At 43.1% G+C, this 15,964-nt stretch overlaps 3 protein-coding genes across 7 annotated transcripts in view; 1 reads left to right on the top strand and 2 right to left on the bottom strand.

The window, feature by feature from the left end:
• Positions 1 to 173: 173 nt before the first annotated feature.
• On the bottom strand, positions 174 to 1,361 carry sox11b (SRY-box transcription factor 11b). Its single transcript, XM_061901349.1, has one exon. The coding sequence runs from the start codon at positions 1,130 to 1,132 to the stop codon at positions 347 to 349; it is 786 nt and encodes a 261-aa protein (XP_061757333.1). The 5' UTR covers positions 1,133 to 1,361; the 3' UTR covers positions 174 to 346.
• Positions 1,362 to 4,695: 3,334 nt separating this feature from the next.
• On the bottom strand, positions 4,696 to 12,128 carry allc (allantoicase). 5 transcript variants are annotated; one of them, XM_061901336.1, is made up of 12 exons: positions 11,975 to 12,115; positions 9,903 to 9,947; positions 9,652 to 9,702; positions 9,470 to 9,557; positions 9,261 to 9,380; positions 9,117 to 9,196; positions 8,914 to 9,046; positions 8,609 to 8,764; positions 5,796 to 5,869; positions 5,341 to 5,449; positions 5,143 to 5,261; positions 4,696 to 5,019 (listed from the first exon to the last, which is right to left on the bottom strand). In XM_061901336.1, exons 1-12 carry the CDS (start codon positions 12,059 to 12,061, stop codon positions 4,867 to 4,869), a joined length of 1,215 nt encoding a protein of 404 aa, XP_061757320.1. In that variant the 5' UTR covers positions 12,062 to 12,115; the 3' UTR covers positions 4,696 to 4,866. The 5 variants fall into 5 exon arrangements, with proteins under 5 accessions (XP_061757320.1, XP_061757324.1, XP_061757321.1 ...); XM_061901340.1 differs by having other exon boundaries at positions 9,903 to 9,943; positions 11,975 to 12,034; XM_061901337.1 differs by lacking the exon at positions 9,903 to 9,947 and having other exon boundaries at positions 11,975 to 12,128.
• LOC133553295 (cleavage and polyadenylation specificity factor subunit 3-like) overlaps positions 10,650 to 15,964 on the top strand; it is a 33,491-nt gene continuing 28,176 nt past the window's right edge. Inside the window, exon 1 of the mRNA XM_061901330.1 lies at positions 10,650 to 10,746. The gene's annotated coding sequence lies outside the window, so the exon portion shown is untranslated. The remainder of the gene's footprint in view (positions 10,747 to 15,964) is intronic.

Below are 15,964 nucleotides of genomic sequence, written 5' to 3'. Positions count from 1 at the left end.
AACTGCGGAAACAACTTTGCCCCTCAGTTTCCTATCAGAGGAACATCCAGGATATCACAGTCAAAAACAGAGCTAATACTACAACTAACTATTGGCTATTTTGGAGTTTTCACAGAGGTCACATGACCAGAAGGAGCCACATGAGCCCCGCCCCCTGTAAAGATGACCTCCAGTGTGAGTTGAGCCGATTTATTCAGTCAATGACGTCACTTATTGCACAAAAAACAAGGAGTAAAACTCAAAGTGTGTCACTTAACACAAGTCAGCTGAGGTGAAAAACTACAAAAATAGATTATGTCTTCAAATAAAAGTCTAGTTGAGGTTCGACGATGACGTCAAGTTCAGCTCAGCAAGTGAAGACCAGGTCTGAGAAGTCGCCTGTGATCAGCTCGCTTAGTTCGGGGCTGCAGTGGTCTGGGAACTCGAAGTGGGACCCTCGGCCCCGCTCGGTGCCGCTCAGGTCCAAGTCCTTGTCCACTAGAGACAGGCTCAGATTAGCCGGTTCTGAAGAATGGAGACTGGCCGGGGAGTCAGTCCCCTCCACGGGGAGGTCCTGGTCCAGGTCGTCCCCGCAGCAGGAAGAACTGGACCGGGATGAGGAGTCGGGGGAGAAAGTTCCGGTGGCCTGACGAGTGATGTTTTTGAAACTGTAGAATAGCCGACTCGACTCTTCTGGTTCTGTGGCAGCAGAAACCAGACTGAGACTGCGGTATAAGCGGCCCGGTTCGTCGTCAGAGTTGTCCTCCGAGTCACTGAAGTCCCGTTCAAGCATGTAGCGGTAAGGCGGGTCGGCGCGCTGGTTTCGTCTGTCGGAACCGAGCAGCGGCTTCGCCCTTTTGGGCTTGCTGGCTGTTCTGCTCATCTTGTCCGCCTCCTCAACCTTAGTCTTCTTCTTCGGTCGGTACTTGTAGTCTGGGTAGTCGGCCATGTGCTGGAGGCGGAGACGTTCTGCCTCGCGGATGAACGGAACTTTCTCCGACTCTCCCAGCGTCTTCCAGCGCTTGCCGAGCCGCTTGGAGATCTCGGCGTTGTGAACTTCTGGCGACTCTTCCATGATCTTCCTGCGCTCCATTTTGGACCACACCATGAAGGCGTTCATGGGTCGCTTGATGTGCGGAACCGGCTGCAACATGCTAGCTGCTGCCGGAAGTCACCCACACGCTTGATTCAGCCGGCCCGGAAGTGAACCGCGCACTCTTCGGAGGGACCTCGTCTTGGCGGGCGTGTTTCCGTCGTAATAGGTTCCCAGGAGCGGGTCAACCTGTCTGTGGGTTCTTTCTTATGCCGCCCGGAGTGCGTGCGACCACGCCGCCTTCAGCCAATCGCTGCTCATCTTTGTACCCGCTTTTGCTTTCGATTCAGCCAATCTCTGAGCCGTTTTCGGGTACTTCTTTCCCGCCTCGTCCCTATAACAGCCAACCAGAGCTAAGAGCCCGCCCATTAGCTATTCAGTCACTTTCTATTGTTTTTTTTGTTTTTTTAATCCATCCATTTTTACCGCTTACCTTTTGGGGTAGCGGGGGGCGCTGGAGCCTATCTCAGCTACAGTCGGGCGGAAGGCAGTGTACACCCTGGACAAGTCGCCACCTCATCACAGGGCCAACACAGATAGACATACAACATTCACACTCACATTCACACATTAGGGCCAATTTTAGTGTTGCCAATCAACCTAAATCATGACACTAAAAGAATAAACATGATTACTATTTTAAAACATCATTACTATTTTAAATATGATCACAATTTAAACAACTAATATTAAACATTATGATTCCATCCATCCATTTTCTACCGCTTATTCCCTCTTGGGGTCGCGTGGTCGCTGGCGCCTATCTTAGCTACAATCGGGCGGAAGGCGGGTTACATCCTGGGCAAGTCGCCACCTCATTGCAGGGCCAACACAGATAGACGGACAACATTCACACTCACATTCACACACTAGGGCCAATTAAGTGTTGCCAATCAACCTTTCCCCAGGTGCATGTCTTTGGAGGTGGGAGGAAGGCGGAGTACCCGGAGGGAACCCACGCAGTCACGGGGAGAACATGCAAACTCCACACAGAAAGATCCCGAGCCTGGGATTGAACCCAGGACTGCAGGACCTTCATATTGTGAGGCAGACGCACTAACCCCTCTTCCACCATGAAGCCCGTATATATGATATATTATTACCATTTTTAAACATCCATCCATCCATTTATACAGCTTATTCCCTTTGGGGTTTCGGGGGGCGCTGGTGCCTATTTAAGCTACAATCGGGCGGAAGGCAGTGTACACCCTGGACAAGTCGCCACTTTATCGCAGGGCCAACACAGATAGACAGACAACATTCACACACTATGGCCAATTTAGTGTTGCCAATCAACCTATCCCCAGGTGCATGTCTTTGGAGGTGGAAGGAAGAAGCCGGAGTACCCGGAGGGAACCCACGCATTCACGGGGAGAACATGCAAACTCCACACAGAAAGATCCCGAGCCTGGGATTGAACCCAGGACTGTAGGACCTTCGTATTGTGAGGCAGACGCACTAACCACTATGCTACCGTGAAGCCCTTCTATATGATATATTATTACCATTTTTTAAACATCCATCCATCCATTTTCTACCGCTTATTCCCTTTGGAGTCGCGGGGGGCGCTGGTGCCTATCTCAGCTACAATCGGGCGGGAGGCGGCGTACACCCTGGATAAGTCGCCACCTCATCGCAGGGCAAACAAAGATAGACAACATTCACACTCACATTCACACACTAGGGCCAATTTAGTGTTGCCAATCAACCTATCCCCAGGTGCATGTCTTTGGAAGTGGGAGGAAGCCGGAGTACCTGGAGGGAACCCACGCATTCACGGGGAGAACATGCAAACTCCACACAGAAAGATCCCGAGCCCGGGATTGAACCCTGACTACTCAGGACCTTTGTATAGTGAGGCAGACGCACTAACCCTTCTGCCACCGTGAAGCCCCATTTTTAAACATAACTAAAACAAAACATGATTATTATCAAACATGTAATCTTGTTTGAAATAGCAAATATGATTCCTTTTTTCAAAATGATTAATATTATGACAATATGTTTAACAATTGTCATAATGTTAATGCTTATCATGATAACTATATTAAACATGATTACTATTTTTAAACGTAACTAACACACCATATGATTATCAATAAACATGATTTAATTTTTTTAAATGTTTATTATTTTCAAACATAATTATTAATAAATATTATTATTAATATTGTTATGTCCATTTATCCATTTTCTACCGCTGTACCTTTTGGGGTCGCAGGCGCCTATCTCAGCTGCATTCGGGCGGTAGGCAGCGTACACCCTGGACAAGTCGCCACCTCATCGCAGATTATTGTTATTAAGGATTACTATTTTTAAATATAAGTAATATCAAACACTGTGATTATAAATAACATTATTCCTATTTTCTTTCAATGAAGTGTCAACTTGTCACGGGTGCACCCTGCCTTCCACCCGAGTGCAGCTGAGATAGGCTTCAGTAAACATGATTATTATATTCAAACACGGTAACTATCATTAAACATAAGTGTTATTTAACATGATTACTATTTTACCATGATTATTATTTTAAACAGGATAACTATTATTATACATTATGACTATTATTAAACATGATGACTTTTTTAAACACATTAACTATTTTTAAACATGATGACTTATATCAAATATGTCAAATATAAATTAACAAGATGACTAATATTAAAACATGACTACTTAAACATCATTGCTATTTTTATATTTTTCAAAGAAAGTTTAAGTTTAGTTCTGTCAAGAGAAGAATAATTTGTACAGGATGTAACAAGAATGGGGACAATATGGGGGGCCTGAGAGTCACAGGCTGAAGCTGGCGGGGTCAGAGGTCATCAGATGGACAATTAAAGTGGGTCAAGTGTGTATTCTTTGTCCACTCCTGGCGGTTGGTGAGCAGCAGATGGCGAATGGGGGCAGGGGCCGTCCACCCCAATTTTTTTTATAGGTCACAACCATCATTTACCGCCCTACATTGTGTGCTTGCGCGTGACTACAGAATGTCAAAAGTCAATGTATCTACGGACAGTGTCTGATTTGTCAAATGGACTCACCAGGCACTTGACAGCCCTAACAAGCTGTAACAATGGACACAGCTTCTGATTGGACAGCAACAAATTTAAACTGACAATGCAATGATGTAGACCAGTGGTGTCAAAGTCAAGGCCCGCGGGCCAGATCCGGCCTGTGAATGAATTATCTATGACCCCCTTGGATGATATATGATTAGTATTAGAACCGGCCCGCAGGCCACAGCTGCATGCTGCTGTTTTGCACGCACCAATACTCCATCATTGTTGGCTCTAGGAATTTAGGAATCCCAGAGACCCCACCAAGTCATAAAAATGGGGTCCCACTTTTTTGTAACCGTTTTGAAAAGAAATGATAAATGTATGCATTATCCTATTCAATCTCACATTCTGTATTTTTTTTTGAAAAAGGTTGTCATAAATGTTACTCAATTTATAAAAAAAATAAAAATAAAATAAAACACATTTTTATGCATATGTAAATTTATTCAGTTAGAAACATGTATTCACTTTCTAAACTTTATTGCTGCTTTCTATATTTTTACTGTAATATTTTTAGAATGTGCTTGTTTTATTTTTGGGCAAAGTAAGACAAAGAAAACATTTTATTTTTTAGTTTTAATGTCATGATTTTTAATATTCCGGCCCACGTGTGCACAGATTTTCCTCAATGCGGCCCTTGGGCTAAAATGAGTTTGACACCCCTGATGTAGACACTTCATTAGAAAGATCAACAGGAAGTGATAGTTGCAAATAGACCTCCATAACATCAAATCAGAGTTTAGAGTGAGCTGTTGTCACGGGGACCACTTGGCCCCAAAGTCGCACCCGGCTGACTCCTCCATCTGGAGTAATGACCAGGCGGATGTGAGTGACAGGGGAGTGCATGTCGTCCACACTAAACATGTGCTTGTCATCAGGCCGGAGCTGCACACACACACACAATGTTAGTATTAGCCTGGTGCTACCAAATATGGCGTATAAGTGCTTTCAAGCATAAATCCAAGCAAGTGGCGGTGTGGACGTTTCTTTGAGCTGGCATGATACAACCTTCTGTGGTGGAACCAGGATGCGCCATTTTCCAGAATCCCAGGTTGACCTTAGGCACTGAGCTTCCTCCTCTGGGGTCAAGGTGCACACCTCCACCCTGCAGGAGTCAGGGAAATTACCTGCAAGGACAAATGGCGTTGGGTAAAAAAAAAAAAATATCCCATGCCTTGAAGCGCAGCGGTGTGGCGGAGCAAGCACCTCTGAAGTGGGCTGTGTCCACTTCCACAGCATGGATGACCCCCCTGTGACCCAGACGAAACACGGCCCATTCATAACCAGGAAGCTGCAGGATGCCACGCTGATCCACCTGCAGGCGAGAAATGGTAAATGGTAAATGGGTTGTACTTGTATAGCGCTTTTCTACCCCTTTTTAAGGAGCCCAAAGCGCTTTGAAAGTATTTCCACATTAACCCATTTACACACACATTCACACACTGACGGCGGGAGCTGCCATGCAAGGTGCTCACCAGGGTCCATCAGGAGCAAGGGTGAAGTGTCTTGCCCAAGGACACAACGGACGTGACTAGGATGGTAGAAAGTGGGGATTGAACCAGTAACCCTCAGATTGCTGGCACAGCCACTCTACCAACTTCGCCACGCCGTCCCAGGTTGTAACTTTGCCCACTCCAAACAACACTGCCCGTGTTCATCACCTGCAGCTTTTTGGGTCGATCCAGTCTGCGCGCCGTCTCCCAGCCATCAGCCATATTGCAGGCCAGACCCATGCCTGCAATAAAGAAAAGCAACTTCACGTCATGTTAGAATCACATTGGTGAAGTATATTTATATAGCGCTTTTCCGTAGTGACGCAAAGCGCTTTACATTGTGAAACCCAATATCTAAGTTCCATTTAAACCAATGTGGGTAGCACTGGGAGCAGGTGAGTAAAGTGTTTTGCCCAAGGACACAACGGCAGTGACTAGGATGGCGGTAGCGGTGCTCGAACCTGGAACCCTCAAGTTGCCGGCACGGCCACTCTACCAACCGAGCTACACACTGATGCTAAGCGTCACGTTAGCATCAGTTTAATGTAACCTTGCCATCACATGCGCGTCAGGTTAGTGTCATGTTAGCATTACATTAATGTCACAATCGCATCAGCTTAGTGTTATGTGATTGTCAGTTTGGTGTAACATTAGCCCCACATTAGTGTCAGGTTAGTCTTACTTTAGCATCACATTAGTTACGCGTCAGTTTAACGGGTGACAGTGTTCCTGGTTCGATCCCCAGCTTCTACCAACCTCGTCACGTCTGTTTTGTCCTTGAGCCAGATACGTCTCCGTTGCTCCTAATGGGTCGTGGATAGCGCCTTGCATAGCAGCTTCCGCCATCAGTGTGTGAATGTGTGTGTGAATGGGTGAATATGGAAAAAGTGTCAAAGCGCTTTGAGTACCTTGAAGGTAGAAAAGCGCTATATAAGTATAACCCATTAAAGGCCCACTGAAATGAGATGTTCTTATTTAAACAGGGATAGCAGGTCCCTTTTATGTGTCATACTTGATCATTTCGCGATATTGCCAAATTTTTGCTGAAAGGATTTAGTAGAGAACTTCCACAATAAAGTTTGCAACTTTCGGTCCTAAGAGAAATGCCCTGCCTCTACCGGTAGTCGCAGACGATGACGTCACCCGTGTGATGGCTCCTCACATATTCACATTGTTTTTAATGGGAGCCTCCAACAAAAAGTGCTATTCGGACCGAGAAAACGACCATTTCTCCATTAATTTAAGCGAGGATGAGAGATTCGTGTTTGAGGATATTGATAGCGACGGACTAGAAAAAAAAAAAAAAAACGTGATTGCATTGGGACGGGGCTTCACGGTGGCAGAGGGGTTAGTGCGTCTGCCTCACAATACGAAGTTCCTGCAGTCCTGGGTTCAAATCCAGGCTCGGGATCTTTCTGTGTGGAGTTTGCATGTTCTCCCCGTGAATGTGTGGGTTCCCTCCGGGTACTCCGGCTTCCTCCCACTTCCAAAGACATGCACCTGGGGATAGGTTGATTGGCAACACTAAATTGGCCCTAGTGTTTGAATGTGAGTGTTGGCCCTGCGATGAGGTGGCGACTTGTCCAGAGTGTACCCCGCCTTCCGCCCGATTGTAGCTGAGATAGGCGCCAGCGCCCCCCGCCACCCCAAAAGGGAATAAGCGGTAGAAAATGGATGGATGGATGCATTGGGACGGATTCCGATGTTTTTAGACACATTTACTAGGATAATTCTGGGAAATCCCTTATCTTTCTATTGTGTTGCTAGTGTTTTAGTGAGTTAAATAGTACCTGATAGTCGGAAGGGTGTCTCCACGGGTGTCTTGACGCGCAGTGTCTCAGGGGAGTCGACGGCAGCTATGGACGGCACAAGCTCAGCTTTTCTCCGGTAAGAATTGACTTTTTAACCACAATTTTCTCACGGAAACCTGCTGGTTGACATTTGGTAGGGATCCATGTTGGCTTGACCGCTCTGATCCATCGGAAAGTTTCACCTCCATGAATTTTAAACAAGGAATCACCGTGTGTTTGTGTGGCTAAACGCTAAAGCTTCCCAGCTCCATCTTTCTACTGTGACTTCTCCAATATTAATTGAACAAATTGCAAAAGATTCAGCAACACAGATGTCAAAAATACTGTGTAATTATGCCGTTAAAGCAGACGACTTTTAGCTGCGTGTGTGCGCAACGCTCATACTTCCTTAAAACGCGTGACGTCTTGCGTACACGTCATCATTACACGACGTTTCGAAGACGAAACTCCCGGGAAATTTAAAATTGTAATTTAGTAAACTAAAAATGCCGTATTGGCATGTGTTGCAATGTTAATATTTCATCATTGATATATAAACTATCAGACTGCGTGGTGGGTAGTAGTGGGTTTCAGTAGGCCATTAATGTCATGTTAGCATCACATTAGTGTGAAGTGAAGTGAATTATATTTATATAGCGCTTTTCTCTATTGACTCAAAGCGCTTTACATAGTGAAACCCAATATCTAAGTTACATTTAAACCAGTGTGGGTGGCACTGGGAGCAGGTGGGTAAAGTATCTTGCCCAAGGACACAACGGCAGTGACTAGGATGGCGGAAGCAGGAATCGAACCTGCAACCCTGAAGTTGCTGGCACGGCCGCTCTACCAACCGAACTATGCCGCCCAAGTCAGTTTAGAGTTATGTGAGCATCAGTGTGATGTAATGTCAGCATCGTATTAGCGTCAGGTTAGTGTCACGTTTGCATCAGTGTTATGTGAGCTTTAGTTTTGTTGTAACGTTAGTACCACATTAGTGTCAGGTTGGTGTCACGATAGCATCACATTAATGTTACATTATCGTCATGTTAGCATCACATTAGTGTCAGGTTAGTGTCACGTTAGCATCACATTAATGTCACGTTAGCATGATGGCGTTACATAGCATCACTCCACGCTATGAAACTGAGAGAATGGACTAAAAGGACTGAAAAAGTGAAACATAGAACGTACCAATCATATTGCGTGGATGACCAAAGTGGGCGTTACTAAAGCCAAGACAGACTCCGCCATTAGCCATGGAGAGCAGGTCGATGTCCTGATTGGACGGAACTGACAACCAATCTCTTTGGCCGACTCCAAACACGCGCAATCTCGCCACACCTCCATCTGAGGGAATTGAATCAAGCTTGACCTCTGACTCCGTGTGTGTGTGTGTGTGTGTGTGTGTGTGTGTGTGTGTGTGTGTGTGTGTGTGTGTGTGTGTGTGTGTGTGTGTGTGTGTGTGTGTGTGTGTGTGCGTGTGTGTGTGTGTGTACCAGGGTACAGGTTAAGGCGCAGGTGTGTTACTCTGTTTGCGAAGTGGACCAGGAGGTAGTTGTGGCAGCAGTCCGAGTAACCCGGCTTCAGCTCGGACATGCCCACCAGCTCTGGCCACGCCTCTGAGCACAGCTGTCAACCATGTAGAGCAACGCGTTAGCGACGTGAGCGGCAGGCTGTCATTTTGCCATGGCGACTTTACTTTGGCGACGGACGCCAGCTGGCTGTCGGAGGCGGCCATGCCGGTTCTGTCTCCTTCCAGGCTGAGGTTGGGATCTTGTTCTAGAAAACAGGAAGCGGATCGAATGGGAACCCAATTTGGGTGGCAAAAGGCGGTGGGGATTACCAAGACACGCCCCCTGGATGGACACGTGAGGTGGGTGGTTCCCTGTGAAGTAGGACGTGTCCACATCCACACCGTACACCAGGCCCGGGACCCCCAGTTGGATGAGGCACCAGTCGTGACCTGACGACAGAAACAACGATAGTGCATTGCATTAGCTCATTAGCGTGGTGATGCTGGTGGGATCCCAACAGAGGGCGCCTGACACTCACCTGGTGTCCGTTTCCTCCTTGTCTCCCAGCCGTCCATCCACTTCCCAAATTGGGTGAAGGCAGATGCATTGAACTGTGGAGGCTCTCGCTGCAGAAAACAAAGTGTCATGATGACCAGTTTGTCGGAAACATAGCGTATTAGTGTGCTGCGATGACACAATTGTGTGTGTATGTGTACGTACCTTGAGCAGGTTAGCAGCTGGTGCAAACCATTCATCTGTAGCAAATATAACCTGAACACACACACACACACACACACACACACATTGTAAAAACTCACCTAGAGTTTATTAAACTTAAATTTGTGAACTGGTTTTTGTATTGCAAATGAAGTTTATAAATTGTTTGGTGACTAGTGTGGATGTGATTGTGAATGTTGTCTCTCTGTGTTGGCCCTGTGATGAGGTGGGGACTTGTCCAGGGTGTACACCACCTTCCGGGCAAGTGCAGCTGGGATAGGCTCCAGCACCCCCGCTACCTCGAGAGGGACAAGCAGAACGAAATGGATTTATTGACTATTTAAGTTTCATATATTCAAATTATAAAATGTTTTTTGTAACTATTTTTTGTTATTTTAAACATTAGTTTTTCACCACAATATTTTTTTTCTTGAATCTCTGCATGAATTTATTTGACCAAACTCAATGTTCATCCATCCATTCATTTTTTACTGCTTGTCCCGTTTGGGGTCACGGGGGTGCTTGAGCCTATCTCAGCTGCATTTGGGTAGAAGGCCAATAATAAATAAAATACCCAAAGGGAATAAGTGGTAGAAAATGGATGGATGGATACTTCTTACCATTAATGCGACTCCTTGAACGGTGCGGTAGAAAATGCATGAGAATATTTTATATTTTGAACGTTATTGTTTAACACTGTGAGTACCAGGGGAATTATTAATTACTTATCGTGTTCAGCAATGTCAGCCAAGATTTATCGGCGAGCCAGATGCAGTCATCAAAAGAGCCACATAGATGCTGTGACAAATATGTTTACATGCACACACACAAAATACAAACAACCATATTCCCTTTGAGTTGAAAGAAGTTATGAAAATGTATGTTACCAAAATGTAAATAGAAGTATAATTTTTTTTTATAAAAGTTAGTCTGAGGGAATAGGTTTGTGGAACACTTTATTACACACACCACACCCCCCTGGTGGACACACCGCCACATATAATATACCAGTACACTGAGGAGGCGACCTTCCGCCTTCCGCCCGATTGTAGCTGAGATGGGCACCAGCGTCCCCCGCGACCCCAAAGGGAATAAGCGGTAGGAAATGGATGGATGGATGGATGGATGAACAGTAATATCATTGTGGTGATATTACACCGACGCTCTCACAATCGAGATTACCATGAATTGATTAACGTGGACCCCGACTTAAACAAGTTGAAAAACTTATTTGGGTGTTACCATTTACTGGCCAATTGTACGGAATATGTACTGTACTGTGCAATCTACTAATAAAAGTTTTAATCAATCAATCAATTGTTCAAGTTGAGCAACTGCGGCTGCGTTGACAAGATGGTTGCTCTGCGCTCCGACATGTTAATGTGACACACCCATAACGTGTCACATTTTTTTGTTGATTTATTTTATTTTGTGGTTTGAATTCGTTTTTGAAGCGGCCATTCCACATTTATCAATATTCACCTTGGTCAGTAAGGGACAGTAGAGCGTTTCTTCCTAATTAAAAGCTATTACCTGCAGACCGGAAGTGTCTCGTCATTCAGATGGGAGCGACCGTGTCTATAAACAATTGAAACGTTCTGTGTGCTTTTTCCTCCTGTTTAACAGGTTAATTTTGGTGAATCGACTTACTGAATGATATCTATTTGGTAATTATACATTTAAGTATACGTTCTGATGCTGGAGCCTAACTGTAAATTGTTTGCATGGTGTAGGTAGTGTTTGTGAATGGATCCAATGCAGAGCACAGCAGTCTGTCTGCAGTAATCAATACAAGATGGCAACGTGAGTGCGTAATGTTTATATAGGAAACTTTGATCCTAATTCAGACTCCCAAATTAGAGCTTCCGTTTTATTTTTGATTTTCTAATGTATTTTTGAATAATGTGTGTGTCCTGAAATAGGTTTTACATGCTATTTTATTGTGTTTGGACATGGTTATGTAAGTTAAGCTCTCTGGAATGGTCAATGAACATTTCAAGTACAGTAACTTAAAGCTGATTGATTGAAACTTTTATTAGTAGATTGCACAGTACAGTACATATTCCGTACAATTGACCACTAAATGGTAACACCCGAAGAAGTTTTTCAACTTGTTTTAGTCGGGGTCCACGTTAATCAATTCATGGTATCATAAGAAGAACAATATGAAGAAAAGTAAAGTGCTTAAATGAATGTTTCTAAAAAGTGCATTAAGTTAAATGTGAATATTCCTGAGAAAGACACGACAGTGAATTGAGGTCTAATTTGGAACTATATTGCATCAGTACACTGTAATATCATCGTCGTTTATTAGCATTGTTCTTACCTTGGCACCGACGCTCTCACAGGCGAGATTGTTCAAATTGAGGAACTGCGGCTGCGTTGACAAGATGGTTGCTCTGCGCTCTGACATGTTGACAAAAACTCACTGACGATGACGAGGATGAAGAAGCTCAGAACAGAGTTTATGTTTGCTCAGGAAAGCCACTGACGTGTACTGTTTTACATAATATATAACTAATGTTTCCCTCCTGTTCACGTGTTTAGACCTTATTTTTTTGGGACTTACTGCGTGCCTCCACTGCAACCACTACATGTTCCTCGTTGTAGGATGAATAAAGTATATCCTAACACACTATATGACATATTATTTAACGAACATGTGACCTAATATAAATATATATGAAATCATTGTTATAATTCTGTTGGTCTTGAACCCAAAATGCAGAGACGGCAAGCGTAAACATTTCAACTTTAATGTAATAAAACAAGATATAGTGCACATAAGGGCACATGCACGAAATGACACAAGAAGTCCTTCATACCGACAGCCATCAGACTTTATATTGCATATGTTCCTTTTTGACTGTACTTAAATGTATAATAGACTGTATTTATATTATTTACATGTGAATAATGCTGCATAAAAGACTGTATATATATTATTCACATGTAAACAATACCTTTATTGTGAGCGAACTGTGTTTCTACCATGAATTGATTAACGTGTACCCCGACTTAAACAAGTTGAAAAACTTATTCGGGTGTTTCCGGTTAGTGGTCAATTGTAAGTAATATATACTATACTGTGCAATCTACTAATAAAAGTTTAAATCAATCAATCAATCCCCAGGGATCAATAAATTACAGGGAACCTGCAATTACAAGCTTAACAAGAAACACTAAGATAGCCGACCACAAGCAACATACAACAATGTTTGTGTGCAAGGCAAGCTGGAATATTGTCAAGTTCAAACACTGATGACATCTATTAATCACACAAGAGGCAAGGAACCATGCAGACAGAGTTCAATTGCATACTTGCCAACCTTGAGACCTCCAATTTCGGGAGGTGGGGTGGGGGCGTGGTTAATAGGGGAGGAGTATATAGCTAGAATTCACCAAGTCAAGTATTTCATATATATATACATATATATATATATATATATATATATATATATATATATATATATATATATATATATATATTAGGGCTGGGCAACGATTAAAAATTTCAATCGAAGTTAATCGCACTATTTCTCCGATTAATCGCGATTAACTGCATTGTATACGCAAAGCCCAATAATGAATTCAAAAGTAGTGTGTAGTGCACCTTTATTGGAATATTCTCCCACATGAACAAAAGCGCCAAAACATTTGTTGTGCAAACACAATTTAAATCAGTCCTTGTTAAACAGTAGCAGTTTAAGCTTATTGCCACTGCCAGGGTATTTAAGTTATCCTGTTTGTTATGGAAAATAAATATAATCTACATACAAATCTCTGAGCCACAATCATAACATCTGAACAGACAATTTCTGAGGTAACAGCAGAAACATTTTTTTTTATCAGGGATTTTATGTTTGAAAAACCTATATTATAGGTAGTGGGCTGTTTTAGGGAATTTTTGATCAAATTATCCGTAGTAGCAATATTAATAATGTTGTGTTTATTCTGCGTAGTGCACTTAAAATAATTATGACCATATCTAGGAATTGATATGATGGGAATTTTCCGATTGTTTGCTTGGTGCTTTGATAAACTGAACGCATCATATACATGGTACTATATTGTGATGTTATGAGCCAGGGAAAAAAAGAACTACCCCACCCAGCATGCAACAGGAGTGACGTGCATGCGCGGTAGCCCGGTATAGGTTGTGTCGCCATGACGGCATCTTGTATGTTGTAATATGCACGCTCTGAAAGCAAACGTTAAGAACTCAGCCAACACTCCCCGTCTGCATTATTGATAAATAGACAGACAACACATATACTCCGCTGCTTCACAAGCCGCTGGATGTAGCCGGCAAAGTATTCTCATGCTAGCTAGCCGGTCTAGCAAGCACGCGTCATTCAGTCCAAAACGGCCCGATCTATCCACATTCAGAATTGTCTGGCGGTCGTAAGTGATCCCGGAGTAACCACGCTGTAAACCAGCCATGAAATTAGCAGAATTGTCCGGTATTTTTGCCAAATGTTCCATCTTTACCAAGAGCCCCTTGACGCCGAAGAACATCCGGGCAACGGCATCTTGTTAAGAAAAGGCGTTAACAAAATAAAAGCATGTAAACAACATACGCAAATGTGCGATAAAATAATTGTCGGCGTTAATAGATTGATGAGTTAACTCGTAATTAACGCATTAATTTGCCCACCCCTAATATATATATAAGAAATACTTGACTTTCAGTGAATTCTAGCTACATATATATATACATACAGTATATAAGAAATACTTGACTTTCAGTGAATTCTAGCTACATGTATATATATATATATATATATATATATATAAAAGAAAAACAATTGAATTTCAGTGTTCATTTATTTACACATACACGCACACACATAACACTCATCTACTCATTGTTGAGTTAAGGGTTGAATTGTCCATCCTTGTTCTATTCTCTGTCACTATTTTTCTAACCATGCTGAGCACCCTCTCTGATGATGCATTGCTGTGTGGCATGCACAAAGGGGCTTTCATCAAATGCACTAGAGTCTGGAATCTTCCATCTCTTGCTAGTATGGCCCAAAACCGGTCAATCTTTGCTTCCTGAGGAAGATCTCCACTGCCAAGCAATTGGTAGTCCACTACTTCTTCCCGGAGGCTATCCAGGTCCAATCGCAGTTGCGACTTGGAACTTACAAGATAGACAGATAGATAGATAGATAGATATAGTACTTTATTGATTCCTTCAGGAGAGTTCCTTCAGGAAAATTAAAAATTCCAGCAGCAGTGTACAGAGTTGAGATCAATTAAACAGTAAAAAGTAAATAATGGGGTTATAATACAAACAAAATAGAAAAATATTACAATAAGAATATAAAAAAAGCAACAATGAGAATAAAAATATAACAGTAAAATACAAATATAACAAGAGAAACTAGGCAGTAGTGACCATGTTATGTATGTAAATCCAAGCGTATTTCTTCATCTTATTCGTCATCGGCGTCGCCATGGCTGTATCATACTCGTTCTTCTGCACTCTTTAAAAGCCGTAGATGTTATTGTCCTATATGCATGTACAGTAGATTGCAGTATTGTCCTATTTAAGAATGTCACAGCATTGCTGTTTACGGCAGACGAACTGCTTTATGTTGGCCAAAACGTGACTGCTGTTGTTGTGTGTTGTTACCGCGCTGGGAGGACGTTAATGAAACTGCCTAACAATAAACCCACATAAGAAACCAAGAACTCGCCCTTGATCATTCTACAGTTATAACGTAATTGGGCAGACACGCTGTTTATATTGTGTGAAAGCTGGCGTGACAACAAGCTGTCGACACGTCACTCAGGTCCACATGGAGCTGGAGGGGGCTTGGCCTCCAGCTCCGCCTGAAATTCGGGAGGAAATTTGTCCCGGGAGGTTTTTGGGAGAGGTGCTGAATTTCGTGAGTCTCCAGGAAAATCTGGCAGGGTTGGCAAGTATGTCATAAGGAGAACGCATGGAGCTGCACACTTAAGTCACAGTCTTGCCCTACAGTATGCTCTAAGGCAGTGGTTCTCAACCTTTTATCAGTGATGTACACCCTGTGAAAAATGTTTTAGTTCACGTACCCCCTAATCAGAGCAAAGCATTTTTGGTTGAAAAAAAAAAGAGATAAAGAAGTACAAACCCCGTTTCCATATGAGTTGGGAAATTGTGTTAGATGTAAATATAAACGGAATACTATGATTTGCAAATCATTTTCAATCCATATTCAGTTGAATATGCAACAATGACAACATATTTGATGTTCAAACTGATAAACATTTTTTTTTTGCTAATAACCATTAACTTTAGAATTTGATGCCAGCAACACTTGACAAA

Source organism: Nerophis ophidion, linkage group LG05 (genome assembly GCF_033978795.1).
Source record: "Nerophis ophidion isolate RoL-2023_Sa linkage group LG05, RoL_Noph_v1.0, whole genome shotgun sequence".
NCBI classification, from domain to species: Eukaryota; Metazoa; Chordata; class Actinopteri; order Syngnathiformes; family Syngnathidae; genus Nerophis; species Nerophis ophidion.
The sequence above is the reverse complement of the archived record's forward strand: the minus strand, read 5'-3'. Positions and strand labels throughout refer to the sequence as shown.

Bases quoted from the DNA above. Each gene is read 5' to 3' on its own strand.
- sox11b (XM_061901349.1), bottom strand. From the start codon at position 1,132: ATGTTGCAGCCGGTTCCGCACATCAAGCGACCCATGAACGCCTTCATG.
- allc (XM_061901336.1), bottom strand. From the start codon at position 12,061: ATGTCAGAGCGCAGAGCAACCATCTTGTCAACGCAGCCGCAGTTCCTC. The intron at 9,948-11,974 runs GTAAGAACAATG...GTCCCTCTCGAG, and splicing joins GTGAGAGCGTCGGTGCCAAG to GTAGCGGGGGTGCTGGAGCC. The intron at 9,381-9,469 runs GTGAGTGTCAGG...TTCTGTCGTCAG, and splicing joins AAGGAGGAAACGGACACCAG to GTCACGACTGGTGCCTCATC.